General features: G+C 39.6%; 1 protein-coding gene across 11 annotated transcripts in view; it reads right to left on the bottom strand.

Annotated features, from left to right (window-relative positions):
* Positions 1 to 25,643, bottom strand: part of LOC115579931 (cugbp, Elav-like family member 1) — a 40,586-nt gene extending 14,943 nt beyond the window's left edge. For 3 of the 11 annotated variants that reach the window (XM_030413666.1, XM_030413665.1, XM_030413669.1), the window contains exons 1-11: positions 25,438 to 25,642; positions 24,977 to 25,068; positions 12,966 to 13,097; positions 4,854 to 5,041; positions 4,540 to 4,622; positions 2,580 to 2,628; positions 2,150 to 2,239; positions 1,811 to 1,945; positions 836 to 915; positions 437 to 598; positions 234 to 303 (exon numbers count right to left, since the gene is read on the bottom strand). In XM_030413666.1, the coding sequence (XP_030269526.1) occupies positions 234 to 303; positions 437 to 598; positions 836 to 915; positions 1,811 to 1,945; positions 2,150 to 2,239; positions 2,580 to 2,628; positions 4,540 to 4,622; positions 4,854 to 5,041; positions 12,966 to 13,097; positions 24,977 to 25,056 (1,069 nt within the window). In that variant the 5' untranslated portion in view covers positions 25,057 to 25,068; positions 25,438 to 25,642. Of the gene's footprint in view, positions 1 to 233; positions 304 to 436; positions 599 to 835; positions 916 to 1,810; positions 1,946 to 2,149; positions 2,240 to 2,579; positions 2,629 to 4,539; positions 4,623 to 4,853; positions 5,042 to 12,965; positions 13,098 to 24,976; positions 25,069 to 25,437 lie in introns of all 11 variants that reach the window. The other 8 variants (XM_030413667.1, XM_030413670.1, XM_030413672.1 and 5 more) reach the window with 8 other exon arrangements.
* Positions 25,644 to 25,836: the final 193 nt, after the last annotated feature.

Raw genomic sequence — 25,836 nt, 5'->3', positions numbered from 1 at the left:
CTGTAAACAATGTATAAGGTCATGTTCTCTCCTGGATTTTGCTGGCTGTACAGGTGGGAGGCTGGACAGTAAAAATTGTCACTTTGACATTTACTTCTTCCAAACCCAGAGGCTATGGCTGAGAATATTAGTCAGCCAACAAATATTCTTATAGTCAAATCTTAATCTTACAAAGCGGCATGACACCTCATGGTTGAATCTTAATGCATGCGTGTGTGTGTGTGTGTGTGTACCTGAAACTGGGTGCAGGTTGTTGAGTGCATTTCCCGTTGAAGCTGACTGCTGTAGCAGCTGTAAGTAGAGCTAAAGCAACAAGGAGATATGAGAAAAAGCATGTTACATTTAAAGTTTAAAACTGATTAAATGTCTTTGTCAGTAGTCTAATCATTAACTTTGGCAAAGAAAACACACAGAGGCTCTAGAAACCAAATCTCACCGCTAGGTACTGTGGTCCCAGGCTGTTGAGCCCAGTGAGGTTTCCCCACATGGAAGCAGCACTGAGCTGCTGCATCTGCTGCTGCAGCTGTTGGGCCATTCGCTTCTGCTCCTTGTCCTTTTGAGTGTCTGCAAACTTCACCACAATGGGTGATGAGCAACCCTGAACACAGACACAGGAAAACATCTGCACTTTGACATCTTAATACTCTGATATACAGTAAATACAGATGAAAATATCATCAAATAACTACAATTATTATTAGAACTCTCCTGGTTTAATTGACAATAAACTGTTTATGCGGGTAATTTCAATGATGGAGACATTGTAATCCACTTATTCTAACATGAACAATTTTACAACACCATATATTGTTTACTGTGTGAAGTTGAACTTCACCTCCATTGTCTGGGACTGGTGCATGGACTTGATGGCTGACTGGGCCATTTGTCTAGCTGTGAATGTCACAAATGCACAACCTGAAAGTGAGAAACACAACATATCACGATTTATGCAGAGTATACAAAGAAAAAATCTATTTTGGCAAAATTTCCGTGGTAGTGTACTTTCCGTGGTAGTGTACTTGCGTATTTTAGCTGACATTATCTCCTCATTGGCGTAAGAAGAAAGGTGTTTTAATTCTAAATTCCATTGTACTCAGTCTTTAAAGTTTCAAACTTTCACAGTCTTCACCTACATAACACACATGACGTCACAGCAGTATGGTACTGCACATAGTGAACAATTACCACTTTTAACATTATGCTGTGTTTGTCTCGTGAAACATGCAGTTAAAACTTTGAAGTTGCCTTTTCCATTTCCAATCAGTTTATTTGTGCTTGATAAAAATCTGGTCTAGCAAAACGTAACACAAAATTAAATCACTTGACTTGTTATCAAACACTTGCTTATTTACACATCCAACAGGTATAGAGCAACATCATCATTCATAGGGAGCTGTGTTTTTGTTTACCTGGTAACTCTAAGTCTGTGTTTAAGCTCCATTTTTTACCTCAGATAACTACTGAGGACTTTTGTGACTCCTTAAATGTCAAATGATTACAGTTACTACATTCAGCTAGTTGCTAACTGTGTCCACCTGCTGTTTGGAGCAGAGCAGGTCTTTTTCACTGAAAACAGCTGACAGATATGTACGATAATAGACACCTTGATCAGTGAGAGTAAAACAAAACAGCCAAGTTGTCAGACAGCTTTTAACCTAAAACAATAAATATTTACACCCCCAATGCACTATAAATCATAAATCATAAATATAAATTAATTTATTTAAAGACATGGTCATTATTTGGTGGCACCCTCACTATTAACAAGTCTGTTTTATGCATGTGTGTATTAGAAGAGAATATGACCTACCACGGCTGAGTCCATCAGGGCCTCGAAGTATCCGACACTCCTCTATCTGCCCGTATGGTGAGAACATCAGTCGGATGTCGTTCTCATTACATTTCTTGGATATCATTCCAATAAACAGCTTCCTGTCCTCCACTGCTGTAGTCAACATAGCACAACATCAAACACACCTGCTCTGTGTCAAGGTAAATGATGCAATACAGCATTCAACATGTCCATACACTATGTTTCATCGTGTGTCTTCTGCAACTTCATGTCAAGGAGATTGACTTTCTATTTTTTTCATTCATTTTCTAACTGCTGAGCTCTGTGCCACTCACACTAGGCCCAGTTGTTCCGTACCGTGCTGAAGCACCATTGTCCCTCCTCCTCTGTCTCCCACTGGCCTGCACTCACATTGCTCGGGCCACAGCCGGGCCTGAGCATGGTTACCTCATGTACATACGTCATCATGTCATAGCGCAGTCGCAGCACAATGGAGAACAACACAGAGAACACGACTTTACTGACTTTTTTGTGGCTTATTTTGTGTCATTTTGGTCATAGACGGCCCTCTCAAATTCCTGGATTTCTTGCTTATGCAAGGCGGCATAATATGCATGATTATACTTCATATCCACGTTGAGCAACTGTGCTATAATTTTGCTTGTTTAAAGCAATAAGCTATATTAGGCTTATCATTCAATTTAACAATTAATGTCAGGGAATTACACAGATGTGTGCAACTATCATAGGACAGAGAAAACTGGTAGAAATGCCAGAAAATCCTTACCATTGTTTTTCTCACTGTCAGCTGGCTTCATCTGGATTGGGTGGTGCATCTGAATGAAGCAATAAACAACTTGTTAGTATTCATAGCCTGAAATGTGCACATCTGTGTTATGCAGTGCATTTTGGTAATATAAGGAGAGATGGGGGATAACAGAGTGTCATGGAATGAAGAAAGACAGTTATGATAATGTAGATCCACATATAAATATAAATACAGACAAAATGACTATTTAGACTACCAATGAAAAGAAACAAAGGATACAAAGTTTTCTACCCCATCATGAAACAACAGAGACAGAACAACAAATGTGCTTCCTTGATTGTGGACAAATCACACATACAAAGATGGCTCTACAAAGACAGGATCAGACCAGGTCAAATTCAAGCACTTTTCAAGCACTTTTAAGGGTAATTTACAACATTTTCCAGCACCTTATCGCTGGGGTAAAATACATATCTACAGGAATATATATACTCATGATTTATTTTTCACTTTTTATCACAATTATGTACATTGTATTATGCTGTAAACATCTAAAATGATATTTCATAATAGCAAAAACTTTAGAAATTAAAGGAGAACACAAAGCTTTATCCAAAAAAAGGGAAGCCACTTGCCGTTCTTCAGGTACACTTGCAGCGAGACAAAGAGAGACCTGAGAGTGTCCTGTAATTTTCTTTTTTGACATAAACTTTCATAAGCTGTTCGCTTATTCATCAAAGTTTATTAATATTGAACGTGTCATCAGTCCAAATTGCATCAAATTCACCATCTGCATGTGTGATGATACACACACTCACTGATTTTATTTCTCCTTGTAATAAGCAAACTATCCAGTCTGATCCCAATGTTGCCAAGACACAGAGTTATAATGTCAAGCACTTTTACTAAAATCCAAGCACTTTTCAGACCATGAAAACACAACATTGAAATTCAAGCACTTTCAAGGATATTAAGCAACCCTGTACACATTATTTTTGTTCGTTAAGATGGTCAGTGTGCCAGACTAGGGCTTAACAGTCACAAATTCTTGCTTTCACATGGCAAAGAGAGTGTCTTGGCAATCTCTTGGCCAGCAATCATAGCTTGTCATTTTTTTGCGACCTGCATGATGTCAGCAGGAGTAGGTGCTTAGGGCCGACTTCCGGGAACAAGGATGTAAGTTATTTGGTCCTGCATAAAAAGTCACATACCTTGTTGAATAAAGCTTTAGAGCTGAAAACTTATTTTAACTATGAATTTTCCTTGAAACCTTTTTATGTAAGTATTTATATTCATAGCATATATATCAAAAAAATCAAAGCTGCAGATTTTATTTAAATTAGACAATTTTCCTACTCGCCTTCACGCCAGATAAGTGGCTCACATTTTTTTTGGACCAAGTAACTTCTGGTTCTGAAATGTATTAATTTGAATACTGTAACCATCAGCAATAACTATTTACATGAATACATGTTGCCAGGTTTGGGTGATTAAGGGTGAATAATTGATTGGTGAGTTTTAGAATACACATACACAGAAACACAATAATGCTGAAATTAAGTTTAGATGGCCAAACTTAAAAAGTACTGAATACAGTTATAGGATTTTGCAAGATCCCATGGATTTAATAGAGGTTTCAACATGAATTTCTTTCAAGACATCACATGACATGACTTGGGAAAAGTTGGGGATTTTGGGTAAGTTGGCATGGAATGACTTCTATCACTATATGTAAGACACATTTATCCATTACTACTGGACCAAAATCTGCACCAAATCGTTGTTGATGTCAAATAAACCTAACCTCCAATGCAATCAAAGTTCATTGAAGACAGACAGCCTTGTATTTTGATTATCTGGTCATATTCACTCTCCAAAATTGAAACAAGCTCTACGCTTGAGCTGCAGGGAGGAAGTTCAAGGTTTTCATATAAAGGAGCATGCACTGAAAGGGCAGTTATAGGAGACTGTGACCTACCCCTGGCAGAATCTTCATGTTGTGCAGAGCATTCTGTGCTTCCAAGGCTGACTTGCGAGTATAGTACGTTATAAAACAGCAGCCTGCCAGAAAATGAAAAAGACACCAATGTCACACACCTGACTCAGTTACTGGATTACACTTGTGCTATATGGAAGGTGTGTTGTGGCTAGTTTCTAACAAAATATTTCCTTTTTACATACAGTAATAAATATTATGTTGAACTGCTAAATTTAAGGCTAACATATAAGACTACCACAGAATGAACACTATTGTGTTTGTGCACGTGTGTTATCAAGTTACTACAGGCTGACCTTTGCTCTGTGGTGGATTCTGGCTGCGGTCTCGGAGAACATTAATCTCATAGACTGCTCCATAAGGCTCAAATAGCTCCCGAAGCTGCTCCTCAGACCAGGACCGTGGAATCTGTCCCACAAACATCTTAATGGCATCAACGTCTGGTTGGTCGGGGTGGTCCAAAGACCCATTCATCTTCTTCCCACTTCAAAGACAAAGAGCAGTGCATTAGATGGAGTCCGTCCGCTCATGCTGTCACAATCTCGGCTGTTATAATCACGCATAGCCGAAGACCAACCTCTACAGCACTGTGTCGGGTTAGACTAGTTACCATCACTGGCTGGCTACTCAGTGCGACACCTCTGAAAAATATGACCTGTTAAATTACAAAAAGATGCTGTAAATTGATTATTGACTTGGGACATATCCTATTTTTTTTCTCTGAAATGCTACATCGTGGGCAAAGTATCTGTGTTGACATTGAGAGGAGGAGAGCTAGTTAGCGGTGAACATTCATGTGGTGGGTTGGCTAAGGGGCGTAAAGGTCCCTAATTATTAGCATTTTCAGGTTCATATTTTCATTTAAGGTTAGAAACCTTAAATAAGTAAAAAAGCATATTTTTTTCTCATACTGTGATCCCTCTGTCTAAATGCTCTGTTTTAGTACTTGTTTCTTTGAGGCCCCATTTCGAAAAGCCCAGTCTGCACTGATTGGTCAGCTTTCAAGCCTGAGCAGACACTGCCCACTGTATAACCCTGCCTAGTTTTTGTAAACTACAGCCATGCTGATTATGTGGCTGAGGCTGGTGACTGTATTATCGTGGCATGGCAACCTTATGGAACTCCTGACAGCATGTTTGAAGGCACTTTTTCATTATCAACAGTTATGGAGCCAAAAGCCTACAGCTAATGGAGCCAATAAACTGAAAAGCTAAATACACTGCAGCACTGAGAGTTTATGTTCAAAGAATCATATTGCGTTTAACAATTCACTTCAGCTTTTAAGTTATAACTATAGATGATAATAATGTAAAGAAACATTTTGATTTTGCAACAGTTTACATTCACCTCCCAGCAGTAATAATTGTTTTTTCGGGACAGGTTCAGGATGGTGTTGAAAAAATGTTAGTCTGGAGCCAGGTCCTAGCATGACAGTACCTCCACTGCTACTTAACACCTCCCAGCAGCACCTTCTCTCACTCTCTAACTTTCAGATACTCTAAAAACTTTGTAAGTTTCCTTCTTCTTTCTGCTCAACCTATGTCCCTCTTCCCTCAATCCCTTATTGCCTGCCCTTCACTTTCAACTTGCTCAGTTAATACACTTTGTCCAGCCTTGAGCTGATACGTTAATTGATGCAGAGCCTTGGTCGTGAACTAGGGAGCGACTCAGTGCCTGGCTCTGAATAATGATGTTATTTCTTTTTTCATAAATGCCCATTTGATTGAGCTTACTAACAAGTAGTGGTGTAGCAAGCATTCAGATCCTTTACTAAAAAATACCATACTGTAAATAGAATTGCCTCGCCGTATGCCTCTGCCACCTCGTCAAGTTGCAGTTTACATCCATGTTTACGCAGACTCATTATAAGTCATGTGACAAGAACTCGTACCATGAGTTCTCACGGTACTAAAACGTGATGATATTTCTTGTCAAGGGGGGCAAGCTGTCTCGCATTATCAGTACATAACAGACATTCCCCCGTACGAAAGTGGCTGGGTGCAGGGGAAAACTCCCATTTACCTTGAGCATATCCGACTGTAACCACCAATAAATCTGTATCATAGCTCTTCAGTTGAAAAGATGCTGCACATTTAAAGCTCTCCAAACTGGGCTCATTGAGGACGTATTATAAAAGCATTCACTGTAAATGCCCCCTGATTATGTATAACTGTTGCCACTTATTAATTCTGATAGAGAATCACCCAATGGGGAAACATAAACACTCAGCCAGCTGTACCAATGGTGAAAGTGTGTCATCCAGCTGCACTGTCTGTCAGGTGGCCACAAAAGCTTACGTACATGTAAAAAACAAAAAAAAAAAAAAAAACGTTCCCCTGACAATGTGATCCTGTGTAATGTGTTGCTTTATTAACATTGAGCCTGAGGTTATATCTTTATCACGATAGTGCTTGACCTACTGTAGCCTACACCTCCAGGTATTTCTGGTGTAATGATGCCTATTTAATAACTACACAAGGCTACAGGTTGTCAACACTGGTGGAAGGATATGACAGACAAGGGTTATTAAACCTCACGTGATGAGATTGACGCAATACTAAAACGTGGTGAGTTAAAAAGCTGTCACGCGATATCAGACAGACTGATACATAACAGATGCAGAGCAGCAGCCAGCATGATGGAGTCTCACTTTTAATTCGAAATTAGCATAGAAGATGTCCCCGCCACTTGTTAATCGTTTGTGTGGCAGCATTTTGCAGGTGGAAACAAACAGCGACAGAGTGACAGATAAGGCACGAACAATATCTAAGAACTGTGAGAAAATAGTGCAGTACACTGAGGCTAACACAAGCACACTTACACAACCATCATAGCTCTCTTCTAAGATCAACTGTGCATGTGAAGAAAACACTGAAAGGTCAGACAATGTTGACAAATAGCTGTGCATCTCAATTTCCACAGTCAAGTTCTGGAGCCACTGCAATATCGAAGACATCAGCATTTTCATTGCAGCTAATATGAGGCCATTTTCCGTTGGGAAATCAGCAGCCTCTCTACATACTGGAACCGCTGTACACCATCCAGTCACATTGTGGCAGCAATGCCTTTGCATATTTGCTATATACTGGGGATAGGCTATGTAGCAAATCAGTGCTGGATTTTTGACGGATCTTGTGATTCTATGAATCTTACAAGGTAACGTAATTTGGAAAGCTGGACTGACTGACACATTCTCACGTTATGTGAGAGGGTTAATATTATATTGTAAATGTTTCAAACATTGCAAAATCAAAAATGTCTTTTCCGGACATAACTAACATCAGTCAACTCATATTGTTTTAAAATTTGAGGTATATGGTTTTGCTTAATATCTGGGCATTGCTCAGTCATCTTATCAAACACTATTATTGGGCTACAGCTGACAAAATTTCTTCTGAAAAGTTAATCAATATAAGACATGAGGTCCTTAGCTTGGCTGTTATGTAATAAGTACACATTTCTTAGATCTATGCTAAGAAAAATGCAAAAAAGGTGGCAAAATGCAGAATGTAGGCAACAGCATCTTCTAAGTTAGCACATTTCTAAATGACACAATCAATCTGTACATTGATAGTGACAGGAACATTTAAATTTTACACATTACTTACTTGCTACTTACTTACTTACTCATTTACATTGGGTAAAAACATTAGTCATAAATATAGTTAAATAATATTTTCTTTGGTCCAAAAATCATATCTACCAATATTATGGCTAAGGGTTCTCAGTTAGCATATAATCATCCTGCCACTGTGAACAAAATCTTGCATATCTTCATTGTTGAAGCATCCTATATCTATGTCTGCGAATGGTGCTACTGAAGCGTTCATTAGAGCCTTGACTTCAATGCGAAGTACATGCCTCAAAGTGAGCCCTAGCAGAGGACAAAAAAAGAGATGCACAATACTAACAAAATCAAATATCACAATTGTGATCAAAGACCATGGTATCAATATACAGATACACTGTGTCATTACTTTAGGTATGACAGATGGTGCTTTAAGAGGAAAGTTGCCAGTAAGACCATTGTTGAAAATAAAACCAATACCATTGTTCAGATGACCATAGTGGGCGAGGCATTTATTTGTTAATATCAGCGTGTTAGAGCAGCCCATTAACCATGGAACTCTACACAAACAATATGCCAAGAACCAGAGACAGGTTTCCATAAGAAAAGAAACTAATTACCAGAGTCTGAATACAGAATCTGTCAAAACAGTGCCCAACCTTAATGTAAAGCAGATAGGAAGGTACCTCAACTCTCCTTGGTGCACTGGATTGCTACATGGATTCAAATCACAACTACAATATCTGACTACATTTTTGATTTAACAGAAAAAAAGCTTTTATGTCAGTGCATTCAATATTTCATTAAATAAGTGGAGTGATAGTTCGAAACAAAGTGTGCCCATTGAATTAAAAGAGTTTACAGGTTTAGGTGAACAACACAGATAAACATCAGGAAACTTTTAAGCATGACAAAACTGCAAAGGCAAAACAAATAATCACAAAAGGTTCACTTCTCATTAGGTCAGATATCCCCTTGACATAGTACATCACAGCTGCGCATGATTCTTTACACTAAATCAAACCAGAGATCCAGGACAACTCTAGAAAACATATAATAGCCTACTTACACACCTGGTCAGAGGAGGTTACTTACACAGGACTAGAATTTAAAGAGCAATGGTCCACCATCATCTCAGGGAGAAAATCCAGTTTAAAAGAAGCCATGGTGGCAGAATGCTTCTTTTTCTTGTTCTTCTTTAAGACGGTGAAGCTAAATTGACGTAGTAATCAGAGGGTAGTGGTAAACTCCAGATCGTACACTTGTTGGCAAGTCCCTGGCGAAGGTTATAATAATGCAGCCAACAGTGCACAAAGGGTAGAAAAAAACAGTGTGCCGAAACAAACCAATCCACATGGAGATCCTGTCCACTGGAACACCAAAGACAGCAAGCAAAATCTGGCTGAGGAATTACCCTTTTTCGGGTGGAAGAAGAGTACAAATGACAGACACAAAGTGACAAGCCTTCAGGTTGGCTTTCCAGGTTCTGGGACTGGAACTAACCACTGCATGGAGATCATGGAAACAGAGGGCTGCTGGGATCACTGGGGCCAAAGAGAGTAATGGCAATTTGGGGTCCCACAATCAAAGTGCTGATGATCCACAGCCTTTTGTGAACATTTCTCCTAGGCCAGCAGATCTGGCTGCAGCGTCAGATAAACAGGGTGTCAGATTGATGGTGATAAGGCCCAGTGGGCAGAGGGAATGAAAGAGGGAGTGAATAGTACTCCCCAGCCAGTAGCTAATCCCCGGACTAGCCACACCAGGGGCTAACAATTAGGTTCCGGCCTGAGGGGGGCTGTGTTTACCCTGTTGTCCAACAGGCTGCACTCGTTTGTGTGCGATGTGTGTGTGTAAAAACAGAAGGGAGCCAATGTCAAATGACACTGGCTTTAGTCTTTGTGCACCCCACAATGCACACACCAACTAACATGCACATACACATGCACACCTATTAAACAAGATACACTCCAGGGATGTACACTATGAAACATAACACTGTCCTAAAGTATCTGTCAACCTGCTTTCAGGTAGTTGTTGGCTAGATTTCTTACCATAACCCCTGCTGCAATTGCAGCATATAGTTTTCTATTTCATGATAGAAAGTGATCGGTTATATTAAAAAATGTTTGTTTCAATGAAATGAAATATTTGTATTAATGCTTACGGTAAATAGTGGTATGTGCAATTAATTTTGATTAATAATCACAAACCTTGTAATGAATTAGATCTTTTTTTTTTAATCACTTGACAGCCCTAATAAAAACTATAGAATTAATCAAATATATATATCTTCATATCTTATCTATCTAGCATTACAGTTATGGCTAAAAATGTAGACAGAAACAAATATGTTTGCAGACTTCACATGCAAATCAACTGCCAAAAAAGTCGAGTGAGCCACAATAGCTCATTTAAAAAAAACAAACAGATAAAATGTAAGGTGATGCATGCAATGGGAAGTTCAAAAGTAAAAAACCTGTGCTTCATTAGTCAAGTTTTATCTTTCACTGACAATCAATAAAATAAGATGAAACGTTATCTTATCCACATTTCTGCAAATGTGCACAAATACATGCAGCAATTGCAACTAGAAAGAAAGAAAAAGGGTTGAGAGTGAAAATAAATAAGGCTTCTGTTCCAATCAGTATACCTGGACTGCCACATGACTCTCATCCCCATACTGAGGATTGTTTTGAGAAACTGGTTCCCCAGCACCTCAAAACAAAATCCCTGCAAGCCTGTACCCTAAACCAGTATGTATTCAGAACCAACAGCTCAGATTCAACACAATCTTACCCATGAAGCTGACTAGAAAACCAAACACTCGGGCATGAGTACAACACTGCAACTGGAGTTTTGACTTCCTCACAAACAGACCAAGAGAGTACAGACTGGCAGTCACATCTCCTATTCATTAGTGCTCAACAACGGAGTCCCCCAGGGATGTGTGCTCAGCCCCCTCCTGTTCACACTCTAGACCCATGACTGCACTCCTAGACATCAGGAGAACTCAATTGTCAGGGAAGGCAGGTGACACCACCATCATTGGCCACAGTATAAACAATGATGTGAGTTACTGATTGTTGGTTTTAGAAAAGAAGGGGTCAAAGACACACCCCCCCTGCCTACATCAGAGGAGCCGAGGTTGAGCAGGTGACCAATTTTAGATTCCTTGGAATTACTTGGGTTAGGGTTAGAGTTTGTTGAGATTTCCTTACAGAGCCCGAAGGACAACACAGCCACAGTCTGTTCACCCTGCTGCCATACCACTAGACTATAGAGCAGCTTCATTCCTCCGATTCCTCAATTCAATATCAACGTTCAATTTTTCTAAAATAAATGTAGCACAAAGGACTCAAACATAATTTAGTTTTTTAAACCTGTGTGTTTAATAAATTACAATAAATTGACCATGTAACCTTGTAGCAGCCCCATTGTTTAAGACAATCTTCTTTGTCTTATGTGATGACCCAGCGGTTGGTCCTGCTTGGTCCTCTTTTGGCTGTGTGTTTACTTTGTTTCAGGAGGTTGGTGGGAGGAGCTGTGCCATCAGTCAGTGCGTTTACATGCACAGCTTAGTCAGATTACAGCCATAGTTTGACTATGCTGCTCAATCGGACAACTGCAATTATCCGAGTATACATGCCGGCGAGAAAATTGAATTACTGCTGAAAGCATGTCATACCCCGGTACGCTAGGTGGCGCTGTGCCCATTTCAACTAGTGTTAACTGGGCCACCTCCGGCTGACCTCTTTACGTCACCAGCTGCCTCGGCATTCAAGAAAGATGGCGTACGAAGAGCGAGACGAAGCTACATCTTTGTACAATTCGTATATGGTGTACATGATAATTAAACAAACTAGATGCACAATGGCGCTCTTTCTTGCGGCGATTTCGGAGGAAAGACGCCGCCGCCGCCGTCCATCTACTTCCGGCTCACGGCCCCGGGGAAAAATCTCGCGCCTGTGCAGAACGCAAAATCCGATCCGATCCGCTGGAAACGTATACATGCAGGAGTTAATGCGACTTTCAATCGAATAATCTACGTGGTGTAATACGACTATGAGAAATCCAATCCGGTCCGATTTTAGTCAGACTAAGGTGTATACATGCATCTTAAAAATCCGATCATAGTCGGACTAACGCAGTAATTCGGTTTTCTTGAGTGTCATGTAAACGCACTGAGTGATGCAATACACCTGAGCAGGCTCGGCTCAGGTGGCTATAAATCAGACCTGCAGGATCCTCTCACTCTCTCTCCTGCCCTTACCGACCGACTGACATTATTATTTGTTTCTATATTGGTTCCACATACATACTCACACTCACACACACACACAGACACTGCATACACACTGACAACTGATTTACATAATTATATTGCTTTATTCCTTTTGGTTAATTAGAAAACATTTTGCATTATTTACAGACTATGTGTGGTCTCCCTCTTTTGTCGCATACTGTTGAGCCAGGTAATGACACTTAGATAATTTCAAAGTTGGTTTATGGATATCGTAAACCGATGTTTTTAGTTCTGATCTGACAGAGCTGTGGCTATGATGAATCAGTGTGACACCTGACAAACTGTGTATCATTGTAGCGTAGTAATAATAATAATAGGGTCAGTGCACGTACATTTTTACTTTCTGCCATGGTTAAACCCCCTGTATTGTAGGTATACCCTCTTTTATTTATAGTTTATGTATGGACTGATTAATTGATTGCTTAAGGATGATACATGGCTGCAAGGTATGCAATGCGTTATTGGGTGCTAACAGATTTTCTATAGTTTCCCAGGCATCAGAGAACAGGATAGAGTAGGCTGAATGCTCCTTACCCCCCTAGTGCCAAGTTGGAGACTTCCAAGTTAGGTAGAGGGAGTGTGGCCTGCCCAGTCTGCTCCGGAGACACATACAGGGTTTCAGGGTCCAGGCTATCCATCCAGGGCCTTGCACTACTACTGCTTCTACTAACATACACAAACACAGGAGACACAACACACCAAGAACCAGAAACACAAAAAATCATTACAACTAAAAACATAGCAACAGTAAAAGAATACACACAAAACATACTTACATGTTTAGCAGAAACAATCAACCCAGTAACCCGAGCTACAGATGTCCCTCTTTTCAGAGCACGCCATTACCGTGGCGTTAAAGGTGAAAAGGAAGAAAAGGAGGGGGGACTTTTATTTTATCCATCTGATTTTGCATTAGCTGCAGTGCTAACCACCGCAAATGTGAGCAGTCAGGACTACAGTGAAAACATTAGGGCCCAGAGTTTGCCTCTCCTCCCACTGGAACCAGAGACTGTTTTTTTCTTCATTGACTCAGTCTGTCGTATGTCTATCATATTAATTAGCAAATTACTGTGTGCAAGAATAAAAATCCTGGTTGTATGTTAGATGGGTTCCTCAGGACTATCTAAAGTTAGGGTTAGTGTATTGCACATAATGTGTAATCATACATCACCTTAATGCCAAGCTGCCGCTGGACAAACCTACATTTTTAGCCTACAAACTAGATCTTGGTGTTGTAAATAGTATAGGCTACACACAGTAATCAACATCTACAATTATCTTCGCTAATAACAAATAAGCAATTATAATGTAGCATAATTAAGCTTAACAGTGCAGCCACCAGAACTGCCGGCTGTAGCTGCTGTTAAGCCCAGCGTGCACACACAGGTCTCTGTGAGAGCTCATCCATCATCTCCAGGTAGAACAATTATTGTAAAACACTTACAGTATGGCTTTTTTCATCTTATGTCACATGCAAACAGCAACGGACAATGGACAAGGCTCAAAATCAACGCATATAAATAAATAAACGTGATAAAAAAATCAATCAATGGACAAAACTGAATAAAACTTTGTGTTAACTTACTGACACTTTTTTACGCTCGAACTCAGGCTCTTTTTCAAAGATAAATGTGCACAGTCCGTGTATAGCCTTCTGTATGCGATGATTGTGTTGTTTTTATGAGGAAAAAAAGAAACAAAGAAAAAACACAGATGTCTTTTCACACCAGATGAAACAGGAAAAATATGAAATGACAAAATGGAACGGCACTAAGAGTTTAGCTTGAAATAAACACAGGTATCATATGTTAATGTGTACACAAGATCTTTATCTGTTTTAGTTCCTCCCTTGTGATCTCTTCCTTCCTTCTTACTGTCCTTTACTGCTTTTATTTTCTTATTATCTATTTATTGTCCTATATTCCTCTCACTACTCATGATCTTTTTATCTATTCTTAATTTCTTGATGTGATGTTGCCTTCTTATTGTCCTGTATTGCTTTTTATTCTTTTATCCTTATTTTTGCATTTACTTTTTAAATTATATATTTTTATTGCCTTTTTCTTATTACATTTTGGGGGGGGATTTCTGTGATTTTGCCCATTGCATCACTTTTATTGCTTTTTACCTGTAATAACTCATTTTGACCTTTTGTGTTTTTACATTTTGTGTTCTACCTTCTTGTATTTAACTAACCTTAGACTAGACTTCTTCATGTTTGGCCTGACTGTTGGTAAACTCTGTTTTGAAAGGTGCTATATAAATAAAGCCAAAATAGCTATGAATTTGTTGTTTCACAAAAGATGTTTCTCCCAACTCAAGATCACACAAAATTGCATGATTTTTTTAAGGGAGTCTGGGGATATTACAGTTACTAGTTAAAGTGTTTTCACAAATATCTGCTGCTTATCTTACAGCACAACACCTGATTACCATTACATTGGACCTTTTGTTCACTTAATGGGCCATTGTCCAACAGGTCTTCCAGCCCTCACAAGGTCAATATCCATTGATAACCTTAAAATTGCATTTACAAAACATGTAGGGTCTACTTATACACAGTCAAATGACAGTCAAAATTAGAAAAATAACAGCTTAAATCCCTGAGGTACATTAGTGACAGTTGCGTCCACAAGTATGCAGTCACCTATAGTTCCCTCAAACAATGTAGCAAAGATGCACACCAGAGGAGATTTAGAAGTGGGTATATGCAATGCTGACTGAAAAATAAGTAGTTTTATGCCAAATACCTGCACCATTGGTAAAAAATGACACTCTGCCACAGCTTATTAACAACAATCTTCACAGTGCCTTCGAGCTGGGCGTAAACTTATACCTCAGACTGTATGTTTGACTTATAGGCTAATGCAAGTACAAACAGTTGTTATACATCTTTAGTCAATTTAACTTAGTTCCTTCCTGCAGAGTCAACCAGCCAAAATACAGACAGCTAAACAGTTGCTAACCACATTGTGACAAAATGTCAAAATCTGTCAGAAAGGCTCATTACAACTTCCCAGAGCCCACAATAACATCTTCAAATTGCTTCTTTTGTCCAACCAACATTACAAAATACAAAGGGCTCTATCTTACGATTGGCAAAATATGGAAGCGCATTGCATTCACTGGATTAAAAAAAAAAAATTGACACCATATCTCGTAATTACGAGTTCAGGATCTCATAATTACGAGATAAAGAAAAAGTAAATGTCTGTAAATCCTCTCTCAGTGGCAATGATGGCGCTATCGCAGTTAATTAGTGGGCTGTGCTCGCCAGCCCACTATGGACACCTCTATAGCAGAGCTATAGGTGTCCATAGTGGGCTGTGCGGAGCACAGCCCACTATTGTTATTCCTCGACCCTCTTCTTATTATTATTCTTCCTCCCGCTCTTTTTTGGTAGTTTTCACGCCCCGCACCGTTGAGCGAATACAAACAAAAAATACATAAAAACGTGCGGCTCGGGCGGAAGAGTGCTGCTATTATTTTTCTCACGAAAATTTTAATTTTTCGCGACGTACGTCGCGAAAAACTGCGAAAAATGTCCCATAAGGAATGAATGGGACGAGGTCAAAAAAGTCGCAAATCTGCGACTTTTTCAAACATCTCCTGCTCGGGCATACGTTCACGTGGAAACACCATTCCAGCTTTAAAATGTAGGCACAAGTCCTGAGTATTTTTGTTGTATTTGAACTTTATTCCTACGATATGTAGTTTTTGAACTGTGACCCTTGAATGGCGGTGAGTGATTTTGGAGAAATTCAGGGTTTTCAATGAGTGTGTATGGCGGAATGTTCGTGCAGCACAGTGGAGAGGACCAACTGACAGAGTGAGCGAGATTCAAAAATTCGCTCAGAGATTTTCTCTTTCCGTGACGATCCTGGCCACAAATTAGGCTCAAAAACAGTGATACTTTCCAGAGTTGTAGCCACACTTGTCCTCTTTCTCCCAATGTGTCCACTTTATCGGTAGGATTCACGGTTTTTGAATTATCGACCGCTAACCGACAAGAGTAGCTCTGAAATGCTCCATTTACTCCAATGTAAATCGGGAGAAGGATTTCCAAAACTGCACTCTTTTTTAACTCGCTGCCATTTCCACATTTCTGAAGCTAGGACCACAAAACTTAATGAGTGTGTTCTTTAAGGCCTTTCTGGCTCTATCGTGAAAAAAAATTGTTGATATCATGTAAGATTTTGACCAAATAGCACTAGTTTGACGTCCTAGATGTGAGGCAGAAATTGCTCTCAAATCAGCTCCCTCACAGGCCGTTGCTACGGCCCTTGCCAACGGTCACCTAGCAACCAAAAACAGCTGGGCCAAGAGAGAGAGTGACAGACAGACAGACACTAGACACACATCAGACAGATAGACAGACAGACAGACACACAGGAGACACACATCAGACAGACAGAAAGACAGACAGGAGACACACATCAGACAGACAGACGGACAGACAGACAGAGCGACATGTAGACACACACACACAGAGCTGCTTAAGCGTGCTCTCACATGTACACAGACGCACACACACAGTATATTTCCCAGCATTTAAACGACATTAAACGATCATTTTTTCGCTCATTCAATGTGCGGCTTGATCGGACTCTGTATGCTATAATTCAGTTCTCTAGAATATTAATCTTTCGCGTCGTAAGACGCGAACAGCTGCGAGACACTTCCCATAAGGAATGAATGGGATGAGTTCAAAAAACTCGCAAGCCTGCGATGTTTTTCAAACATCTCCTGCTCTGGCATACATTCAGCTAGAAACACCATTCCAGCTTTAAAATGTAGGCACAGGTCTTGAGTATTTTTGTTGTATTTGAACTTTTTTCCTATGATGTGTAGTTTTTGAACTGTGATCCATGAACGATGGTGAGTGATTTTGGAGAAATTCTGGGTTTTCAATGATTGTGTATGGGGGAATGTTCGTGCAGCAGAGTGGAGAGGGCCAACTGACTCCGTCACAGGCCGTTGCTACGGCCCCTGCCAACTGTCACCTAGCAACCGAAATCAGCTGGGCAAAGAGAGAGAGTGACAGACAGACAGACAGACAGACAGACAGGAGACATACATCAGACAGACAGACAGACAGACAGGAGACACACATCGGACAGACAGACAGACAGACAGACAGACAGACAGGAGACACACATGAGACAGACAGACAGACAGAGAGACATATACACACACACACACACACACACACACACACACACACACAGCAATGCTTAAGCGTGCACTCACATGCCCACAAACGCACACACACAGTATATTTCCCAACATTTAAACTACATTTAATGATTATTTTTTTCGCTCATTCAATGTGCGGCTCGATCGATCGTACTTGCTATTATTCAGCTTTACGAAATATTTATTTTACGCGACGTCAGTCAGGAAAAACTGCGATAAACTTCCCATAAGGAATGAATGGAGGCAGATCAATCCAAAACCATAAATCCTACCGATAAAGTAGACACATTGGGAGAAAGAAGACACGTGTGGCTTTCATATTCTTTTCAACTTTTTAACATCTTCCAACCCTCTTACTCTGCATCTTTTTACCTTTTCATCCTTTTCTCACCTATTTGAGCTCATGCACCCTTAAACTTCTTTACCTTTTCATCCTTCTTCCACCTTTTTAACCTCTTCCAGCCCTCTTACTCTACATATTTTCATATTCTTTTCACATTTTTAACCTCTTCCAACCCTCTTACTCTACATCTCTTTACCTGTTCATCCTTTTCTCACCTATTTGATCTCTTGCACCCTTGAACTTTTTCACCTTTTTATCCTTTTTTCACCTTTTTAACCTCTTCCAGCCCTCTTAATCTACAGATTTTAATATTCTTGTCACCTTTTTAACCTCTTCCAACCCTCTTACTCTACATCTTTTTACCTGTTCATCCTTTTCTCACCTAGTGATATTTTCCAGAGTTTTAGCCACACGTGTCTTCTTTCTCCCAATGTGTCTACTTTTTCGGTAGGATTTATGGTTTTGGATTGATCTGCCTCTAACCGACAAGAGTAGCTCTCAACTGCTCCATTCACTCCAATGTAAATCGGGAAGAGGATTTGCAAAACTGCGGCCTTTTTTAACTCGCTCCTATTACCACATTTCTGAAACTAGGACCACAAAACTTAATGTGTGTGTTCCTTAAGGCCTTTCCCGCTTGATGGTGAGGAAACTTTGCTGATGCCATGTTTGCTTTTTCGTCACGGGGCAAAGCGCACAGCCCACTCTCGCGATTTCCCGGCGGGGAATTGTCTAGTTTGTTATTACTACCTTCTCGGTTTGAGACACTGGTAAATACTGATGTTTCCTAAAAATGAGGATGGTGTTAATATTAGTATGACAACACTGCGCAGGCATCTCAAGTCGTTAGGATTGTTCAGGCAGAAAGCCCAGTCTGACGTGCTGGATGTGGCTCTCTTTCTGCAGGAGCAGTTGAACCAACATGGGATGCTTCATGGAAATTCTTGTGGCATGTCGATTCATACGACAAACTGAAACCTCATGGAATATGTATGGTGTAACGTGCCGTTGATGGATCTCGTAATTACGAGATTAGGTGTCTTATTTCTTTTTTTTATCCAGTGAATGCAATGCACTTCCGTAGCAAAAGGCGGCACACAGCACAAGTGCATTGACCGACACAGTTGTCATTTTAATGCCCATTGCCGACGCTGTGTAAATAGAAAATGTATTTGTACCCACCTGTGTGCCCCTAGGCTAATGGGTCTTTAAATGAGGTGTGGTCAGCTTAACTGTTGGCAGATTGCCATCTTGAGGCAGCAAAAAACTACATGGACCAACAAAAAGCTGGTCTTAAAGTCAAAAGCGCAGTCTGTTTCCTGCCATTTAAAGAGTGCATTATTCAGACAGTAAAAGGAGCCTACTCATTTTGCTTAACACTGTGCATAAGCTTTGATTTTATGATTTGAGAGGCTGCTTTCAGTTATTTTAAGCATTTCTATGAACACAGTAATGTCACTGTTACAAGTACCGTGGCACATTTAATCAACAAATCTAAAAGCTGGAGAGGAACTCTCCAGAAAAAACAGAATTCAACTTTTAGCTTCACTAAAATAAATATTTTTACAACGGATCTCAGGATTTGTCAGGACAGCTACTTCACTCCAAACTATTCTACTGTCTAAATCTGGATGTGTCTGGAGGTGTATGACCTCTTGATGGGTGGAAGAACACAGAAACAGATTAACATGAAATGCTAACCGATCCTGTCAGCAAGTCAGGAGTTTTAAACGATCGATAATTTTTATCAGCTGTTCCTTATGCACATGCACATGTTAATGCAGAGATACACATAATGTTTATGCTGCGGGAGGATTGCAGATAATAAGGCAGATAATGCCCTACATTTTTTCCTCATTAAAGCATACTTCCCCCCTCTCATCCCATCTATTATTGGTCAGGATGATACTTTATGTGACCTGTCCTGCTTGATCCATGGACTGAGAATCACACACACAGAGGGACGAGCAGTAGCACTCCTCCTCCTACTCAGTTTTTATGTCTGTCTATTTTTTTCATATGAAGTCAAAAAGTTGTTAATGGGACAGATGCTTGTGAAATGGGGGTCCAGCAGCTGAGGACCAGATCCCTGTCCCTCACTGAAGATGAGCTCTACTGTTTGATTAACGCCAGACCCTGGTGCACCTGGCTCTTAAACGGAATAGGAATCATTTATGTTCCTCCAAAAAAACCACCTATGATTAATTCAGAGTGTGATTACACGCTTTGCGCCATGCACCACATTTTGACTAGCAAAATGGATTGAGACATACCATATACACACAAGAGCTTTGCGCTTGAGACCATGTGCTCCAAGCTGGAGCCGGCTAATGTTTAAAACATTTTGCCGAGGTACATTTCAGACCTTGGATTTTGGGTACCGTTTCACCCCTACACAAATACAAAACTCAACATTGGTCAATTAAGCAAATGAAGATCATGGTAAAGATGTGTTCCTCCAGCAACAATGATACTTCTGGTACAGACCTCCTGACCTTGAGAAATGAAATAGCCAATTATTTTTTTTAAAAGATATAAAGTTAGAAACAAACGAGTGGTCAGTGTAATGTGTTCTACTGCAAGATCATGAAATCCAGGAGGCCAGAGAAAAAATGTATTCCTCTGTCCCAGCATTTGTGACATAAACACTGGAATTAACTAATTCAAGTGCTACTAGGCATTCAAATTTGCAGACTGGCCAACTACTTGTGACTGGCCAACTACATAGCATTATACAATGATGGACTGTGTCCTGGAAGAAGCTGACACAGCAGCAATCTCACCATTCCAATATTCTGGTCACATTGAAATCAAATGATTGAATGAGGGTGCACTTTTTCACACAGTGCCCTTGTTCGTTTTAGCGCAGTCTAAAGTGTCCACTGAACTATTCATCTTTAATACACATACAATGTTTCTACATACATTTATTGTCTACAACCTTTACAACCTCTGCTAAACTGATGGTTCAGCCCCACTCAAGTATTTTGACATACAATTGTGTTAAGAATAAACTTTTAAGTAAGTTTCCTTTTTGAGTTACCACCTTTACACTAGGATGCTGACCTTTCAGATTCAACAGCAGCAACAGCAAGGACTCAGAATGAACAGCTGAATTGTTATAAAACTGATTTTTATATCATTATATAATGATTGTAACACCACAACACAGCATCTTGGAAATATCTGATGATTAAAAGGAAGCAGTTGTTTCTTGTTCAGTTATCTAACACGCAGACAAATATGTGAATGACAACAACTACACAACGAATTCGGATGTATTAAACACAGCATAGTTGACCACAGAGAACAGGAGGAGACTCAATAGAGGTTTAATGGGGATGGCACTAGGCAGAGTTACAGGTGGAACCTGTACCCTGGTCACGGACAAGGGCTGTGTGACAGCAAAGAAGAAGACAATTCTGTTATCTAACTTTTTCTGTGGTCATGAATTGTTTTCATCAGTACAACCGCTTCTGTCATAATTTGTTTCATGCGGATTTTCTCAGAAAACATTGCAGCCATGTAATGACTTGGTCATCTTGGCTGATTTTGGCTGTGATACAGTTTCATTGTTTGCCAAATGAGAATAGGATGAAGGAGGAGATTTGGCTGTTTATGTTGTTCAGGCGTTCATTTTGGACAGTTGTCTTCAACAATTTAGAAATGCAAATCTTTTTCTATACAAATATGGCATTTTAAAATCTATGGCTTAATGTAGCCATAGTTTTACTGTTGAGTCCTTACAGTTACCCAAGCTCACATAGAATTTGGCTACCTCATCAAAACCACATTGATTTCATAGCTTTCTGGTTGTCAAGTTTGTCAAAATAATGTTTTAAATGACTTCATTCAGATAATCGTGTACTTTTTTAACATTAGATACACTGATACTTCAAAAGTTCCGCTCTGCTGTTCTTCTCTTCATACTTTGGCAGTATGTAACAACTCCTGGCGATAAGCTTTTAAAACCACCTTTTCAAACCCAAGAGAGCTCATTGCACTGCAACTTAAGAAAAACGCATGTCAAGAGACCAAAAATTAGAAAAATAAGAAGAAAATTAAGAGAACAAAACTTATAATTACAATTTACATAATGCACAATACCAAATACATGTGTCTTCAGATGACACTAAAAAGCGCAGAACATGACTTGGACGCACTCGTTGCCATGGTTAATTAAGTCTGTCACAGGATTATATGCTAGGTTTAATGCTTCTTATATCTGACTTCTGCAACCTGTCTAATTCACACTGAAACTGACATGACCTGCAGGACTTTCAGAATTCTAGAGGTGTCACAATACACTCAGCTCACGAGACAAGACAATACATAATACTGGGTTCGAGAGAACAAAATGAGACAAGATTTTAACACTATTTTTAAGAAAACATCTTAAATTGTATTCAATCAGAGGTTACAAAATGCAAGACATTGCAGGTCCATTTTGAAATGTTTTAACTAGGAGCATTTTGTAATGAATGTCACTTCAGTATGAATTGTCATATGGAGTAAGAAACATGAACATTATGTAAGCACTGTAAAAGGTTTAGCCACAAACTCAACTGACTGGCTTTTCTTCCGTATGATTTCTCATGAGTCTCTTGAGACCTTCGAAAAAAAAGCATGATAACAAAAATAAATGTTTTCTTAGTCATATGTGCAAAACAAATATGTGCAAACCATAATCAAAGTAGTACTCTGTCAATACTTGAAGTGCAAACAGAGACTGACCAAATATTTCTTCAGGCATGATGCAGAGCTGAGAGCAAGATATGGCCATGTTCTTTTTCCAGAATATAAGCATGTCTACGTTTTCTATCAGCAGCTGAGGCCTTTGGCCACTAACTATGTCTCCTGCAGATGAAAAGAAAAGCTCACTTGGAACAAAGGTAGCAGAGATGGAAAGGTACGCTATCACTGAAAGGTTTTGTGACCACTGTGCAAATAAAATGCATGCGTGACGGGGCGCCCATTAGCTCAGTTGGTTGAGTTGGCGTCCCATGTATAGACAGTAGATGTGCAGCAGCCCTGGGTTCGAGTCCCATACATACTGTTCGTGTCTTGTCTGTCACTCTGTCGCTATCAATAATAGATAACAGATAATAACTTTTATATGCTGCCACCAGTGCTTACAAACTTGTAGCCTTGTGTAATAATTACATGAGCATTATTCAGACAAGAAATAACAAACCTGTAAAGCATTGTTATGATAAAAGATACAACCTTGGGTTCAACGTTAATAAAGTAAAACATCCCACAGGATCATATTGTCTTCAGGGGAGTAACTTTTTTTGTATACAAATCAACATCTGGTAATTCACTGTGACAGTCCAGCACAGAGCAGAGGAGGAGAGAAAGTAGCCGAGATGATGAAGATATTACCACTATAACAATATCGGCTGATAAGTGCACATTTTAAGCTATGATCCCTCACAAGTGGTTATCACACTTGTTACCCCTTGTGACAAAGATATGTAATGGTGGCAGGACATTTTAGAGCTAAACAATGAACTTTCTTGTCTAAGATGCCTGAAATAATAAACTCCACTGGGAATTTGATAATTAGAAATTATCCCAATCAGTTTTCTTAGCTGTGCATGTTGGGTAACATATTATTCACAGATACCAATTTATCTGTGATAGGCCAGTGTCAGCATATTATCGTATTGCTCTTGCTAAGGCATTTATAGCATTCTTAACTCAAACATAGCTTCACCATGTCTCGAGATCTGCTTCTTCAGCACACTTTAACAACAACTATTACTGGGACCTTGGGATGCACAATAATTATCAGAATTATAAATGATAACTTGGTTCCGACAAAGTGAGTTTTGCCAATGGGCAGTTAATGGAGGGGCAGCCTGAACTTAGGACACCAAGCCTGTCTGCTCTCTGTAGCCAAGAGAAAAACTCTGGCAGTAAAGAGCAGCTCCAAAGGAAGTGTTGACTGGGAAAACTACTCCCCTGTATTCGTACCATCACTGAAGTGAAGGCTCTTATTTATCTTGTTTTTGTCCCAACCTACCTCACTTACTTTCCTTTCATTTTCTCATCACTCAGTGGTTCTTTTGTCACACCTCCTTTACTAGCTCAAATTCACCTGAGCCAACCCTATTTAACTCTTGCACACCGATTCAACCAGTCTTTGATCTACTTTTAAGTTGTATTTAAGTTTAATTTATTTACCATTATTTAAGAGAGAAGATTTATTTGACTTTGACGTTGATTTTTACACGTTTTCTTTCAGATTCATCAATACATGTGTTTGTTAAGTACATCGAGTAATGAGCTTTAATAATTTCTTCAAGGGGAGACATAAATCTTGAAAGTATTAAAGTTTCAGTTTCATGGCATTCCTGTATTCTTGTCACTACCCATGATGGTCATTGCACCCTGATCCGTCTACTTGACAACCACAGTCGGCTGTTTGTCATACAAACCAGTGGCAAGCAAAACGACAATGATATAGTCTCATGCCTAGCTCAAATTTAACTCAAAAGCTTATGAAACAACTAATCACAATAGTGCACACAGCAGAATGTCCCTCCCCGTCCTCCGGCCCATCCATTCTAGTATCAATCTAGAAAGATTTTTATTGTACATTTTCATGCGTCTATTTTTGTGTTGCACACTTAATACAATTGATGCGTCTCAAATGACAAATTACGTCAAAGCATTTATTTTGAAAGGGCAATATGCCAAAGAATGTTTTGACGTTTTTCAATGTGTAACTTGAAAAAATAACATGTGAAGAGTCAGAACAGTTGATCTTTGAATATCAAATCGCTACATCTCACCCTTTTTTTCAGTTACAGGTTGTTGCAATGCAAGGGGCAGGTAGTTATTGGCTTACAAAAATCCATATCGTGCATCCCTACTGGGAACTACAAGAAACTGCAGATGAACATTCATTCAATATCCAGAAATTCACATTACTGACAATACCACTGACTATCCCTGTCACAAATTAGACACATACTATGATTTGACCTAGTCTAGTTACCTTTTCAGCAAGGTTCCTTCATGCGAGTCTGAGATGACAGTGGGAGGAGTAAAAGTGGCGACTTCCGCGTTCGGTGACATCACGTGCAAACCCTATTTTCAGATGTATAACGTTATAAAATTAACCACAAGTCCTTTAAAAAGCGTAGCAAAGCACCATGCTTTGCTACGCTTAACCCAACAAGTTAACGGCATCCGAAACATACATCATAGCTTAGTTATGCAAACCAAACCAACTCTGTCATAACCTAGTTTTATCAACACATTCATGTCAACACGAGTCGTAATGTCAAGCTGCCGTCCAGCGGATGAAAGTAGATTCCACTTCAAGCCCTGACAACCACTGGTGCAAGGTACATAATCAAACCAACAATTATTGACAAAGCTACAGCACTGGGGGTATGTTTTGGTAACGTTAGCTAGCTAGAATAGCATTTCGTTAACTTAAAATGACCAACTTACCCGTGTTTTTAACGCCACTGTTAATTTGACTTGTGTTTAAAACAAAATACCGTTCTGGACGTTTGCTTACAATATGACGTTATTTATACTGTACTGTTGGAAACAAGCTGACGACTACATAGGTGAATTAGTTGTGATCTGTCACTTTAGACATTAAGCTAGCAGTCACTGTGTAAAATGGCAGTCTCCTGCTGAACCGTTACCACTCGACAGCTGCAAAGGGGTGGGGGTCTGGGGGGGGCTAGTATGAGCCAACGTTAAATGTGATATTTGCTTCAGAATAGATTTAAATGGCAATATGGAGGGTGTAATCTTCCAACGGAAAAACCTTTCCATACGAGCGATCTTTTGTATTTGCTGCTCTTTGAGACGGGATTCAAAGTGCACGTTAAAGCTCCC

This window comes from Sparus aurata, chromosome 4 (assembly GCF_900880675.1).
Source record: "Sparus aurata chromosome 4, fSpaAur1.1, whole genome shotgun sequence".
Classification (NCBI taxonomy): Eukaryota; Metazoa; Chordata; class Actinopteri; order Spariformes; family Sparidae; genus Sparus; species Sparus aurata.
This window is presented reverse-complemented; position numbering and strand designations above follow the sequence as displayed.